General features: G+C 39.6%; 1 protein-coding gene across 1 annotated transcript in view; it reads left to right on the forward strand.

Annotated features, from left to right (window-relative positions):
- Positions 1-16,189, forward strand: part of PKHD1 (PKHD1 ciliary IPT domain containing fibrocystin/polyductin) — a 465,684-nt gene that overhangs the window by 76,352 nt on the left and 373,143 nt on the right. Inside the window, 3 exon segments of the mRNA XM_028097676.2 lie at positions 1,888-2,031; positions 8,858-9,077; positions 15,737-15,887. Coding sequence (XP_027953477.2) covers positions 1,888-2,031; positions 8,858-9,077; positions 15,737-15,887 — 515 coding nt within the window.

The following is a 16,189-nucleotide window of genomic DNA, read 5'->3' on the forward strand; positions in this document are numbered from 1 at the left end:
AGAGAGAAGCCTGATTGGCCTCCTACAGTCCACGTTTCCTCCTAAAACTTGTCTTTGGCATGCCCCCTGTATGAGGCTTTTTTTTTTTTAATCAAGGAATTTGTGTAGATCCCGTAAGTGTGATTTTATTTTAATTTGATTTCTTAACCTGATTTAATTTGTGTCTTCCATAATTCCATCTGGAGGAGCTCGTAATTTGATCAACTAAGTAGTACATAGGTGCCTTCACCTCTTTTTTAGACCTCTCTGCCAGCCTGAATTATTTAAAACTTATTAAATATCATTAACTTTTACCATTTTGGAATTATTTCACAGATGAATCCACACCCCAGCACTAAGAGGCCAGTTGCGTAGCATGATTACATTGGTTGAACTGTTTTCTCCTTTTAGATAGATATATTGAAATTTGCCTTGCCTTTTTTTCCAGTGATGGCTTTGGTTTCTGTTCAGGTAAAGCCCTACTGCACTTGAGACCGCTCAAATTTGACCGTGATGCAGAAAGTACAGGGAAATTAAGGGAGCTGCATCTTAACACCGATGAAGTGCTAGCCAAGCCAGTTCTTAGAACAAATTTGTCTGGCCTTGGCTGGGTGGAATGCTATAGGGATTGGGATTTTGGTCCTGAGTGTGTTAGTAATTTAGTGGGGTACATTTTCTACTGATAAAGGGGTTTGGGCTGGATGACCCCTAGGTCCCCTTCCTTCTATGATTCCATGATTTTTATGATGAGAGAGCAGGGCTATGAAACACACCCTAAGCAAAGTGTTCTTCTTGGGTTTGTCAGGTGGGTGTAAGAACTACCGAGACTTGACCTGAGGGCAGTTAGACACTGGAACTCCATCTCAGTGTGCACTAGAGTTTGCCACATCTCTGAGAGTCCAGGTGACATTTACATTTTTTCTTGGTTCTCAGACTGAAGCAAAACATGGTGTTTGTTTAGAATTGTCATACTTGTCCCATCAGGGACGGGTGCTGTCCTGCGTTACTGGTAGAAGTGTAAACTGGTACAACATTCTTTTGGAGAGAAATTTGGCAATATCCATCACATCTAAAACCTTACTTTTCCTTTGACCTGGAAATCCCACTTCTAACAGTTTGCAGCAGTTTTATGCAAATAAATGTACAATTCCTCGGCACCATTAATTATAGCGAGAGAGGAGAAATAAGAAAAGAATCAATCAATAGGAAAATTGCTAAATAAATTGTGGCATAATCATATAATGGAATTCTAAGTAGCATGCATCTATGTACACATACTTGGAAAATTGTATATGCTGTATCTTTAATGAAAAAATCAAGTTGTAGAAGAATATGTATAGAAAGATTTTCTTTTTTTTTAAGTAGGCTCCATGCCCAGTATGGAGCCCAATGCGGAGGTCGAACTCACGACCATGAGATCAAGACCTGAGCTGAGATCAAGAGTCAGACACTTAACTGACTGAGCCACCCAGGCGCCCCTAGAAAAAATTTCTTTGTATAAAAATATAGATGCTTAAAAAATTCTGGAAGGATTCACAAGAAACCAAACGTGACTAACTCTAAGCAGTGAGCTAAGTTGTTTAGTGGAACTTTTACTTTCATTGTATACTCTTTGGTATAAAAAAAATTAAGAATGATAAATCAGCATGACTTTTCTGTATAAAAATCATTACATTTGTATAGATTGTTGAATATGATTGGAATCTGACAGAACAAGGACTCCAGTCTCTGGAGGCCAGAGCTTAGTGGGAAGACGCTAAGGATATTGGAACATAAAGCCAGTTGGCTAGATTCTGGAGGGCAGAAAAAGAATGAAGGGGCAGCAAGAAAGCATGGATCTGAATTTTGAGTTAAGTAGAGAAAGAGAGATTTGCGTTTGTAATCATGAACTTATATTTTGTTTTGAAGGCTGCCTGGGTGGAAGGCTTGTGCATGTTTTTGGAGCAGGATTTTCTCCAGGGAACATCTCAGCTGCTGTGTGTGGTGCTCCCTGCCAGGTCTTGGCTAATGCTACAGTGTCAGCCTTCAGCTGCTTGGTCCTGCCCCTGGATGGTCTGTACAAATGCCACATATTTTTTTAAGGGTATACATAAAAATGATATTCTTTGGTTAACTGCATTTTTGTGATCAATGCTGTATTGACACCCAATTTTTCTATGTGTTCTTGGGAAGAGGATTTCTCTATTCCCCATCTAAAATGTTAGATGGGACTGCCTATTAAAATGGTTCAGAGTAACTTTTGTCATATTAATGGCAATGGAAAATTATCACCCGTGTTCTTGGTGGTTGTCATATGATGATGGAGAAAGTAATTGTGAGTTCTGAATATTTGTTTTAATGACAGCCTTAGACATCACGGAGCAAACAATCTCTTGGTGTTGTTCTGAGGTGGAATTGTTGAAAACATCTGCTTAGTGGAGGTACTAGGGTAGGGATTAGATCAGCGAGCTGGATATCTCTTGCATATTTCCCTGGTGCGCCCAGTTCTGGAATTCTTATCATAGGCAAGAGAGCCAACACGAACACTGTCCTCTTATTCTGTAATGCCTGGGTAGTTACTCAGTAGAATACCATGATCTCTCATTGGTTTACGCATCACAGGCATCATGTAAATTGGGGTACAAGAAGCTATGTCTTTGTTAGAGAGAAAGGGACAAAGCTTTGATAGTCCCATGATGGGGCTTTCTAATAGTGGGTAATTACCCACTGAGCTTCAGAAAAAAAGTCAAAGGGAAGAAATTGCCATTATCACTAGAGGATCAGCTTAGCCAGCTGATTAACTTGTTTGCATAATCATAGATTTTGTACCTATGTGCTTAGAAACCGTTTGTACACATGCTTTCAGAATAGTGCTTTAAATTAAATTCCTAACTTCTGTCTGCAACTTGAATGTGGGTAAAGGATTTACAAAGTGATCAAAGCATCACTTTATCTGAGCTTAGACAAAAATTCCACCACGGGTAATTGGTGATGGCAGTTTACATTAGATCGTTTTAGCCAAGAAGGGGAAGGAGGTGGAAGGGGGAGGGAGGGAAGGAGGGAGGCAGAGTGAAGAGAGAGAGAGAGAGAGAGATGATCCTTGTTTAAAATACAAACTAGAAATGGAACTTCCTATTATCATCATATGTATAAGCAGAGCATTATAGAAGAAAGATCTATTCCACGGAAGATTCCACAATAGGAAACTTAAGATAAAGTGGAAGAGTTAGGTTTAAGCTTCTTTACTTCTCCACTCTCCCTCCTGTGCATAGACCAGTGCTGGCACAGCGCATGTGCAAAATTAATGCTTAATGAAGGAATGAATGAATTGGGAAATTGTGGAAACAGAAAACCAAGACTCCATATTTCTAGTTTCCAATATTTAACTAATACTGCTACAGTCTCCCTCCTTTAAAAGGCTGTCACACATACACAGCTTAAGCTAATTAACTTTTTAGGGGCGCCTGGGTGGCTCAGTTGGTTAAACGACTGCCTTCGGCTCAGGTCATGATCCCGGGGTCCTGGGATCGAGCCCCGCATCGGGCTCCCTGCTCCGCGGGAAACCTGCTTCTCCCTCTCCCACTCCCCCTGCTTGTGTTCCTGCTCTCACTGTCTCTCTCTCCGTCAAATAAAGAAATAAAATCTTTAAAAAAAAAAAAAAAAAAAAAAAAAAGCTAATTAACTTTTTAAAACTCCTTGGTATTATGTCGAGACACAGTTTTGATTAGAAGTACAAAATAAAAATCACTGAGGTTTTTGGGACAGGTAAATTGTGATATTGGAAGGTTGATAACTCATAGAAGAAGAGGTATAGAAATTGTTACATCTTAAAAGACTCGATTTAAGTTTAGAAAAGGACTTCTCAAAATGCCTTTATTTATTTATTTATTTATTTATTTATTTATTTATTTATTTATTTTATTATTATGTTCAGTTAGCCAACATATAGTACATCATTAGTTTTTTTTAAATTTTATTTTATTATGTTACGTTAATCACCATACATTACATCATTAGTTTTTGATGTAGTGTTCCATGATTCATTGCTTGTGTATAACACCCAGTGCTCCATGCAGTATGTGCCCTCCTTAGTACCCATCACCAGGCTAACCCATCCCCCCACCCCCCTCCCCTCTAGAACCCTCAGTTTGTTTCTCAGAGTCCATAGTCTCTCATGGTTCATCTCCCCCTTCGATTCCCCCCCTTCATTTTTCCCTTCCTACTATCTTTTTCTTCTATCTTTTTTTTTTAACATATAAGGTATGATTTGTTTCGTAGGGATAGGTCTGTGATTCATCAGTCTTACACAATTCACAACGCTCACCATAGGACATACCCTCCCCAGCGTCTATCACCCAGCCACCCCATCCCTCCCACCCCCCACCACTCCAGCAACACTCAGTTTGTTTCCTGAGATTAAGAATTCCTCATATCAATGAGATCATATGATACATGTCTTTCTCTGAATGACTTATTTCGCTCAGCATAATACCCTCTAGTTCCGTCCATGTCATTGCAGATGGCAAGATTTCATTTTTTTTGATGGCTGCATAATATTCCATTGTATATATATACCACATCTTCTTTATCCATTCATCTGTTGACGGACATCTTGGCTCTTTCCACAGTTTGGCTATTGTGGACACTGATGCTATAAACATCGGGGTGCACGTACCCCTTCGGGTCCCTACATTTGTATCTTTGGGGTAAATACTCAGTAGTGCAATTGCTGGGCCGTAGGGTAGCTCTATTTTCAACTTTTTGAGGAACCTCCATAGTTTTCCAGAGTGGCTGCACCAGCTTGCATTCCCACCAACAGTGTAGGAGGGTTCCCCTTTCTCCGCATCCTCGCCAACATCTGTTGTTTCCTGACTTGTTAATTTTAGCCATTCTGACTGGTGTGAGATGGTATCTCATTGAGGTTTTGATTTGGATTTCCCTGATGCCGAGTGATATTGAGCCCTTTTTCATGTGTCTGTTGGCCATTTGGATGTGTTCTTTGGAAAAATGTCTGTTCATGTCTTCTGCCCATTTCTTGATTGGATCATTTGTTCTTTGGGTGTTGAGTTTGATAAGTTCTTTATAGATTTTGGATACTAGCCCTTTCTCTGATATGTCACTTGCAAATATCTTCTCCCATTCTGTCGGTTGTCTTTTGGTTTTGTTGATTGTTTCCTTTGCTCTGCAAAAGCTTTGTATCAAAATGCCTTGATTTTTTAAAAAAGGAAAACAGAAGCTGGAAGCTGTAACTCTGACCTTTGCCACAAGGTGTCACCAAACACCCACTGATTGTGCAAGAGCAGCTCATTCACTTGGGAAATGGGTAATTGGACTTTCCTCTTTCATAAAAAAAGAAAAAATCTTTTTAAAGACTTTTAATTACAGTGTCTAAAAATGGAGAGGAACTGGTGAAAGCCAACTCTGTTGGTTTCTTACTTCAGACCCAGGATGGTATTCAGGGATTCTATCAAATTCCTGAGTTGGATAAAACATTTTGAATTTGTTTGTGTATTTTTTTTTCCTAGAAAGTTGGTCTGTAATGGACATCAAATGATCAAACAGAATGTGTCTCACAACTTGTTAGAAACTGCTAATAATTCCCCTACTTTCAGATAGGATTGCATATAATCAATTTAGTTAAGAATCTGTTATATTTTAAAAGGTTTTTGAAGAGGACTATCTCACAGCAGCATTTAGCCGTGTTTCTCAGTTGCCTTTGTCAGAGCAATCCATCCTTTTACTTAACTGATGCTCCCCCACACTCCTTTTTTCAAACTTAATCAGCCTTTCAGAATGCTGACTAATCTCAGTCCTTCTAACACAGTGGTTCTCAAGGGTATTATTACTGGGAATTACATTATTATTGAGACTATCATATTATTTTTTTTAAAGATTTATTTATTTATTTTAGAAAGACAGAGTGGGAGAGAGGGAGAGAGGGAAAGGCAGAGGCAGAGGGAGAGGAAGTCTCAAGCAGACTCCATGCTGAGCGCGGACCCTAAAGTGGGGCCCAATCCCAGGACACTGAGATCATAACCTGAGCCAAAACCAAGAGTCGGATGCTCAACAGCCTGAGCCCCCCAGGTGCCCCGAGAATATCATATTAATGTTTTTGCTGGAGCATCAGCATCAGCACCTGCGAGTTTGTTAGAAATGCAAATTTTGGGGCGACCTAATGAATCAGAAACTTTCCACTAACTAAACATTTTGGCATTTCTCTTCCGAGCCCTCTCTGAATTCCTACCTTTTTTCCCCCCTAATTTGAAGTCTCCAACTACACAACTCCTCTGTGTAAGCCAGTTCTGGCCCCATCAGGGAGCCTCGGAGGATTAACTGCCTTGAACCTGGCACCGGATTGGTTTTTACAACCATGTCGCTGTCTTGCTGTTTATAATCTTACTGTTACCTACGATTATTCCAAGGATGGTTTTTTTTCCTCCTTTTTTTTTTTTCCTGACGTGCTTGCGCACAGCTGGACGTTCCTCATCTGATATTTACAAGAGTTTTCTTATTTTTTTTTTCCTGTGGTTTACGGCCTTCCTGTTTTCATTTGTTTTTTTGTTTATTTCTGTAATTTCTCTAATTTACCAAGGCCACTTTGAATTCTGACCCACGCTCAGTTTTATTCCGTAGTGTGGTTTTGCACACTAAGGATGGTGGTGTTTCTCATTCCAGGCTGTGGATGAGGGCCTAGAACTCCAGGCTCCCTAATTATTATTTTGCTTTTCCCCTGCCCGGGGCTGGTCATGTGTTTTCTTTCATCAGGGGGGCAGGGGTGATAAAGGTGGAGCTCTGAGGAAGTTCTTTTGCTGCTTTTGGTGTTATCTGAATTTACATCTCCACCCCCCCCACCCCCCGCCTCCGCTGGCACTTCTAACCAAAGAAGGATTCTACTCTTTCATATGACGGTTTGCCAAAACATCTTGTTCACTGAAATGAAAGTACTTTGTATTTTTTTAAAAATCAGCAAAATCTTTGATGTTCATGTTTCTTGCATTTATACCTTGAGTTAGATGGCATGACTTCTTCATGGAACTTTAATTTTTCCATGAGGCATGAAAAGCTTTAGTGATTAAGGTCACACAATTCGATTTCGTGGCAGAACCTTGGATTCTGACCCTCAGCCCTGGGTACTTTTCAGAATCCACCTTGTCAGTTTGCATCCACCTCATCACCCATAATGAGTTAATTATTTTATAGGGGTTGAGCCTATATTTGCCCTAGGGCTTACTAACTGGAAAGTTCTTTTGTTTTGCCTATCCACCCAAGAGTCCTACTGTCAGCCATCTTAACTGCTGTTAATTCATCCTGAACACATTCACCAAGAACCTACTATGTGTCAGGGGCTTTGGAATATACCAGCAACCATGATACTATTTGGATGTGATTGAACAATTATAAATCTTCTCACATGTGCTTGTCTCCTGTGCCCTTTGATGCATGCCGTACTGTGATGTAGGTAGGGCAGCTTGGGTTCAAGCCCACAGTCCTTGGTAGTATTTGTTCCATATTTGCATTGACGGGTTAGCTGCAGAGGTAGAAGGCTGGAGAGATTTTTCTTTGTTTTTCTTTTTTGCTTTATTAAGGTTTTCAAAAAGAGCTGCTCCCCAACCATCTCATGTAGAGACTTGTTAATCTTCCTCTTAAACGTTATTGCCAGTCTGCCTGGTTGATGCTTTTTACATTGTGTCTCATGACTGAGAAAGAAGTGGCCTAAGGGTCAAAGGGCTTCAAATAATTGCTTTTCTTCTTCATAAAATGTTAATAGTTAAAATTATATAAAAATCAAGGACTTCGGTTAATCAAGAGATCCCATCAAGAGAATGAGAAGGCTCTCCAAGAACTTGGAGAAGGTATGAGTAACCATATAACCTTCTAGGATTAGTACCCAAAATATATAAAGGGTACAAATCAATAAGAAAAAGACAAATGTTCCAGGATAAAAAAGGGCAAATGACAGAAAGAGGAATTTCACAGAAGAGGAAATATGAGTTCTGACATATAAGAAGTTGTTTGACCTAAAAAGTAATGATGCAAATGCAAATTAAGGTTGGAATGGGTTGCCCCACTGTATTTGGACTGGCCAAAATTAAGAGTCTGATAATCCCAAGTGCTAACAGTTAGGTGGAGTGATGGAAACTCATGACTGTAGTTGGTAGGCTATAGTAAAATGGCGCAAGCCCTTTGAAAATAATATGGCACTATCTTGCAAAGTTGAACTGGTACTATCTTATGAACAAGTAATTTTCTTTAAGGCATATACCCTAGAGGAAATTTGGTATGTGTTTGTAGTAGCAAAAACTGGGAAATAACCAGAAGTCCCTTGGTAAGAGAATAGGTAAACATACTGTAGTGATTTCACACAATGAAGTGTTAAACATCAGTGAAAATGTATTCTCAAGTTTTATGTGATAATATGGAACTTGATAAATCTTGACACTGTAATACTGAATGGAAAAAAGGAGGTCCAAAAATATGTCATGTATTCTATTGTATAAAATTCAAAACCAAGTAAAACTCAACAATCTCTCATTTAGGAATACAAACCCATGTGAGGACGTGTTTTAAAAAATGCAAGGGGTTATTTCTGAGGATGAGGAGGAAGATGATGGACTTGAGGAAGAGACAGATTCGAGGGCATCACAATAGTTTTAGACCTTATGTTAGCTTAGAGAGTCATATGAGTTTTTCTTATTATGATGACTCATATTTTACAAAATTTTACTTATATTCTTCTGTATGTGTTTGTACACATCATGCATGTTTAAGAAAAGTAAACCGATAACTTTATTTTCCTATTGGTCAAGGGGCAACACATGAAATGCATTTATGTAACAGTGTGAGGCCTTTAGTTCTTTCTGTGGTTACTGCCTAAACTAATTGTGAGTGTTTCCTGCAGTGTCCTTGGCTTTCCTGTGTGGCCTGAAGCATGCGGAGGAGAGCTGTGAAGCCTCTAGCCGCACGTACGTGCAGTGTGATTTGACTGTCACTGTGGGGACAGAGACACTGCCCCAATCATGGCCTTACCTCTACATTTGTGAAGAAAGTCCCCAGTGCCTCTTTGCACCAGATCATTGGACAGAGTCAACGTCCCCATGGTTCTCAGGCCTTTTCATCAGGTAACCCTGTCTTCTCCCTCCCTGACCTTCCCCACAAATGCATGGCCAATGGACAGATGGAACCATCAAGAACTGCAGACTGTGTGGACATGGCCCCCAGGGCCTACTAGTCTTGTTAGAGGGACCATTCCATTATGGATTCCAGCCAGTCTGCATATCAAAGCATCTCCTGTCTTTTCAAGTGTTCGAGAGAACAGCTGAAAAATCTGCCCAGTAAACAGCTCACTTTGTTCTTGCTTAGATTTTAATATTTATCTTCCGATCCAAAGCAACATCTGGTGAATGCCAATGGGGAAAAAGATTAGACATTATGAAAAACAGAAGGCTCTTTTCCCTTTTCCTTTTTCTTTTCTTTCCAAACAGATTCACAAGTATGAAAAAAAGTCATAGAGAAATCTAGCAGATTGCACAATGTTTATTCAAAAGAAGGGGGGGATGTGCAGGCAGAATTACTGTAGATCTAGGATTTAGGAGCCATAAGCCTATGAAGATTTTTTTGAACTTAAAAAACAAACAAATCAATATCACCACTTTCCAGGTAAAACCCCCTTTTCTAAACACACTTAAGGAAAACGTGTGATCCTGTTGGTGACTCAGGACAGCCTTAATTTCCGCCAGCAGTTCTTTTCCCATGCAGTGTGAAATTTTAGTGCTGAATGTCGCCCTCACTCTTCTTTATTTCTTATGTAGATAGAGAGGTCACACCTGGTTGTTTAATGAAGGCCTATTTTCCCATTCAAAATTAGAACTAAACAAGACCCATTACCCAGAATGAAAGAGATAACCAGCACTTTTGCTGACAGTCTGACTTTTTGATGTCCAAGACTGCCTGTGTTTTAGGACGAATCATCACTAGAGAGAGGTTTGTGTTTAGCCAGAGGAAGAGAGGAGCCTCCTTGGCTGGTTGCTTTCTGGAAGGCGTGAAGAACCCTGTTTAGGTCATATAGGGAATGGGGTACTGGAGGTTGTACTCAGGCAGGACTGGACTTCAGAACTCACGAATGCTGGATACCAAGAAGCACATGTCAGGTCCCAGCTCAGCTGAATATGAAGACTTCCCCAAACCCCCCAGCAATTCTTTGAAATTCTTCTATGTTCTTCTCTACTCAGGAAGTCTCTGAGGGAACAGCCTCAGACCCTATTAAAAGTGATGCCCTTCTTATTGATATCATTTGGCAATATGCACTGATGAACTTAAAAGTCTCCATTCTCTGTGTTCTAGTAATTTCACTTCTAGGATTTTAAGAAGGCAGTTAGAAAGATGTAATATTTATGAAAAACTACATATTTTGAAGTTTTAGGTGTAATAACAAAAAATTTGGAATGAAGTGTTTAGTAATAATGGATGAATTTAAATACTAATATCCTAGGAAACTTTTAAAAATCATGATGTAGAATATTTAACTGAAGAGGGAAATGCTTACCATATGTTGGAAAGTAAAAAGGACAGGTCACAAAATAGTGTATCAATTTCATCTTTTTTTAAAAAGATAGATTGATTGATTGATTTATTTATTTATTTATTTATTTATTTATTTATCAGAGAGAGAGAGAGAGAGAGAGAGAGAGCACAAGCAGGGGGAACAACAGAGGAAGAGGGAGAAGCAGACTCCCTGCTGAGCAAGGAGCCTGATGCCAGACTCGATCCCAGGATCCTGGGATCGTGACCTGTGCTGAAGGCAGATACTTAACCAACTGAGCCACCCAGGCATCCCTGTATCGATTTAATATTAATGGTCTATATAGTACATATGTTTCTATACACATATAACAGGTGATCAGAAAAAAGACTAGAAGGATGTATTCTTAAATGTTGAGTGCCTACCCTAGGTGATTGGAGTATTACTTACATTTATTCATTGAGTTTTTATGAATTTTTTTCAGTGAATATATACTAATTTAATAACCAGAAAACACACTATAATTATATAAGTGGTATTAAAAGATTATATGCCAAATGGCTTACCTTGTTTCCTCTTAAGATTATGCTTGTGAACCTGGAGAACTACTTGCCATTATCTTTGCAAGGAACCCATTTCCTTTAAATGCTTTATCCTATCCCCTTGCCAGCCACTATCTCTATGGATTTGATGTTATTTGGCAAAGGTAGGCCTGTATCTGTGGCAAAAATATGCACAGGTCATCCATCCATCCATCTATCCATCCATCCATCCGTCTATCCAGAATTTATCCAAGTGTCTACTATGTTATAGGTACTGTGCCAGGAGCTGATAACTCAGTGAGGAACAAGATGGCAAAATCCCCACCTTTAAGGGTAGAGGAGGAAGCCAGACAATAAACAAGATCGCATGTTGTGATAAGGGCTATAATGTGATAGAAAATCATGGGGGACTACTATATACACTGTGCTCGGGGGAGGCTTCTCTGGAGTGTCTTTTGCTGAGCTAAGGAGAAGAAGGTGTCATTATGGATGGTCAGGCAGTGGGGGCAGCAATGCAAAGGCCCTATCACATTTTATGAACTGTCAGAGGCCAGAAGGGTAGGAGTAGCGTAAGAAGGAAGGAAAGTTCTCTACTTGAGCTCCGGGAGGTATTTAAGGTCTTGGAGGCCCTAGTAAGGAGTTTAGATTCTATTCTAAGGACACACTAAGTATCTTTCCAGAGTCACACAGTCCAGCCTTGGCAGTGTCAGGACTGGAACCCACACCCCTGGCTGACAGTGTACTTGGCATGATGATGTGCCTTCAGCATCAGGAATGAGAGCCTGGGCTGAAGTGTGTGGTTCAGTGAGATTCCAGAACCACCAGAAGCAATTTCAGGCTAAGTGAGGGAGACATAAACACTGCAAATGTTTTTGATGCCTATCCTAGAGAGTGTGTGCATGATTACCTGCTTACTTTTGGATCTGATTAGACCAACTGAAAGAGCCACAGATTAGGAGTTAGGAAACTTAGGTGCTAGAAGTCTCTTTGCCACCATTTGGACCAAAAATGTTTACCACATTCCCTCAAAATAAATATTTATTTGTGTGCATGTGTGCGTGTGCGCATGCACAACTATATTATCTACATTTATGTATGTCTATATATACACTATTTATACTTAATTCATAGGATTATTGTGGAAGAAAACATGGAATAGTAGCTATTTGGAAACTGGTAAGTTTCATAAATGTTAGTCTATTTTGATATCCTGGTGTCTCTGCTAATTTTGATGATGGACTTTTAATGAAAAATAGCCTCTAATGAGATTACCAGGGAAAAATACAAAACGAAATATGATCTAAAGCTTGTTAAAAAGCCTAAGCTAACAGAAAGTGGTTTTAATTCTTTCAGAACAAGAAGAACATGATTATGGAAGACAGTGCATTACACTGGCAAATGAGAGGATTGTTGGGTGACTTAACCCATTTTTCTCTAGTCTTTGCAGATGAAGAGCCTAGAGAGGGCAGAGGAAGGCTCATCAACAGGGTAGAAGCTCAAGACCAGAAAAGGTTGTACAGGAAGTTGGTCACTCCTTTCCTTGAGTTCAAGTCTATATCCCAGATCATTTATATACTGAGTACAAAATACTTGCTTGTAGGATTGAGGATTGTTAGTTGCTGGTAGTGAACATGAGCGGGGGCACACAACAGATAGAGGAGATGGCCAAATACTCTTTCCCTTGCCTAAAAAGGGAAAAAGGGAATTCTGGAAATTTAGACATCTAAGTTTGTGTTATCCCTGACAAAATTCTAGAATGAATTATTAATCATATGGTTTGCGAGCTTTCGAAAATAGAAGTACAGATCTCCCTTGACTTACAACGGGGTTATGACCTGATAAACCCATTGTCAGTTGAAAATATCATAAACTGAACATGCATTTAATACACCTAACCCTACCGAACATCATTACTTAGCCTCATCTACCTTAAACATGCTCAGAACACTTACATTAGCCTACAGTTGGGCAAAATCATCTAACATGAAGCCTATTTTAAAAGAGAGTGTTGAATGTCTCATGTAATTTCTTGGCTACTGTACTGAACATGAAAAACAGAATGGTTGTATGGGGACAGAATAGCTATAAGGGTATTGGCTGTTTATTTTCGTGATCGTGTGGCTGACTGGGAACTGCAGCTGCCCAGCGTCATGAGAGAGGATTATACCATATATCCCTAGTCAGGAAAAAATCCAAATTCAAAATTGAAAGTGTGGTTTCTACTAAGCGGGTATTGCTTTTACACTATCATAAAGTCAAAAAATCATAAGTCAGATCATTGTAACTCAAGGACTGTCTGTAGTAATCTGGGTACCAGTTCATAAGGAACATGATGATGTGGTAAACCAACTTTACTTCCTTCCTGATATATTTATAAGTGATTTCTGGTGGAAGCAGAGAGAGAGAGAGAGAGAGAGGGAGCCTCTCAACCTATTCTAACAACTCCAACCCCCACCCCCAGTAGTGAAAGGAAGGTTCTAGCTGCAAAGCCCAAAGTGGCCTGCTGCCAGCATCAACTAGCTTTAAAGTCAGGTGTTTTATTTGGAAAATCCATGTGAACTTTGCATTCTATTCAATCATGTTTCCATATTTATCTAAATATTACATTACATTTTAATTTACAAGTTAAATTACTTTGCTTTGCTTTTCTGAAACTTTGAGTACAAGTGACACTTTAGGAGTGAACGTTTTATTTATCCTGTGGCTCTGTCTACCCGCTGGATCATGGCTCAGCTAAATGGATTTGTAGTTATAAGACAGGCTCCAGGTTCAAAACGCATTTGAGCAATGGATCTGTATCAGTGAGATGACATGTAATTCCCACATTTACATTTCAACAATAATAGCGCCAACATCAGTACCACCAAAGACTGTAACTTTATTGGGCACTTAACTGTGTGCCAGATTCTTTGCAAATCACTTTGTAGGCTGCATTTCACCCTATCCCCTCAACACCTATATAAAATAGGTACCCGATGATTATAGCTCCATTTTATAAATGTGGAAACCAAAGCTTAGAGAGTCATGTCTTTATAACGTCCTATAGAAGGTAAATATCTGTTCGGGGATTCAAATCTAACTGGTCTGCTTCCTAGCCAAACCTCTGCATGTTAATGCTTTTCAGAAAATCAGTTGAACAAATACAACATGGCCAAATCCTCAGGCATCGTGGCTCTGAGACTCTGAGTTTACCACCATCTTAATTTCAGCATGGGGCTACAAAGTAAGCACAGTGTTAGATGTCATGGGAAGGAGGACTCAGATAAAAGAAGACCACAGCCCCAGGGGCCAGCTCAAGCTATGTATGTTCAGTTCTGGGCTGCATGGTGTTAAAATATGGACAGTTTCTAGAAGGTCTAGAGAACAGTGGGTATGGAAGCCCTGACTTGGTGAATACGATGCTGGGAGTATTTTACTGTGAAGAAGAGAAGACTAAGTAGATGTGGTGGTTCTCTTGGTATTTCTAGCAAATTGCGGGAGAAACCATTTTGACATTAATTTGAGAAGGGATGCTCTAGTTCGACATGATTTATAGTTTCTCAAGCAGTGACCTTTTGTCCTTTCCGTGGCCCTTGCTGCTCTTCCCATGGGAGCTGCCTTCTTCGTGTGGACGTTCAAACAGCATCTCAAAACTCGAGAGTCCTGCTTTAGGAGACGGGACCCCTGGGTTCCAATCTCGGAGCTGCTGTACTTCTGTGTTTGGCTTTATGCAAATCTCCTGATCTCTATCTCTTTAGGTTACATTTTTTATGCCTCTATCTACTTTACTGGCCCAAATGAGATCATACGAGTGAAACTGTTGAAAAGTATGAGACATCATGCATTATTGTTACTAATAATCTCTGAGTTAGTTGCAACAATGCCTAAAGCCAGGATTATTGTTGAATAAATATCACACCTGTTGGGGACTATAGCCTGCAATATCCACACTTTCATCTCCTCTAGACAGTGTGTTTTTAGACTTTCTGTAACGCTACACCGCTGTTTTTCATTTTAAATCCAGTCTGGCTTCTCTCCTTAAAGCAAGAGGACTTTTAAAGCGAGTGGCTGGTAGTATAACTGTGGCACATATATCGAATCTCCTTAGTCTGGGCTGTTAAGTAAGTTTAATTAATTTACTAAGTTAATGTTCCACTGCTAGCAACAGAGCCTCATTGCCATCAGCTGGGGAGAGGGAATTGAAAGCCTAAATGAGCTCATTTTTTCACAGTTGGAATTGGGGACCAGTTAGCCAGTTGTGTGGGTTTTCCAATTTCTCCATCTGCCCTGGGGGGATTCAGGCAATTCACTCCCCCAACACTAAGTGTGAGTAAGAACAGAAAGAGGGAAGGGGAAAAGAAAAAAAAGAAAAGAGAAAAAAAAAACCACTTCTGCCCAACATTTGCTTCCATTTTTGGAACTGGAAGTATTGTGTGCACATTGCTTGTTAAGTTGTGCTTTGGAGAAGCTTTTGCTAATGTTCCTAATAGATTTGGAGAAGAGAAAGGCCTCAGTGAAAGATATTTACCATGTGCATTTTCATTGCAGTGTGTGCAGATAAAAGGAAAACAAATAAACAATAAAAGAATGGAAACAAAATTACAGAAATTTGCAAAATTTGACAAATGGTGGCCTGTAGTTGCCACAAGCTAATGGCTTGCAATGATTAATAAGAGTAAAAATAATTGCATTTCATTAAGATTGATGACACCCCATTTAACCTCCCCTCTCGTTTCAGCCCTAAAGTGGAAAGAGATGAAGTTCTCATCTATAATAGCTCCTGTAACATTGCCATGGAAACTGAGGCAAAGATGGAGTGTGAGACGCCTAATCAGCCAATTACCGCCAAGATTACTGAGATACGGAAGAGCCGGGGCCAGAACACTCAGGTATAATCAAATCTTTTTTACAGACTGATTCAAACAGCTCAAATTAAATTTGTAATATTGTGTACATTAAAAAAACAATTTAGTCCAAATGGCAGCGATATATAATATTAAATGCTCTCAAACTTTGAGAAGCTGGTCTAATGCACAACATCTGAATTCATAGTTAACTATGGTTAATCATACATTTTCTCAAAAACAAATGAATGCTGCCTGAGCTCTTTTAAAGCAAATTCTGAACAGATAATCTCCTCCGTGTTTTGTCCTGCTCTCCACGTGCATGTTTGAAAGGGGCTCTCTGTGGT

The sequence above is a fragment of the Eumetopias jubatus genome, unplaced genomic scaffold, assembly GCF_037043125.1.
Source record: "Eumetopias jubatus isolate StellerSeaLion01/CBP00866 unplaced genomic scaffold, mEumJub1_p1.0 scaffold_6, whole genome shotgun sequence".
NCBI lineage: Eukaryota > Metazoa > Chordata > Mammalia > Carnivora > Otariidae > Eumetopias > Eumetopias jubatus.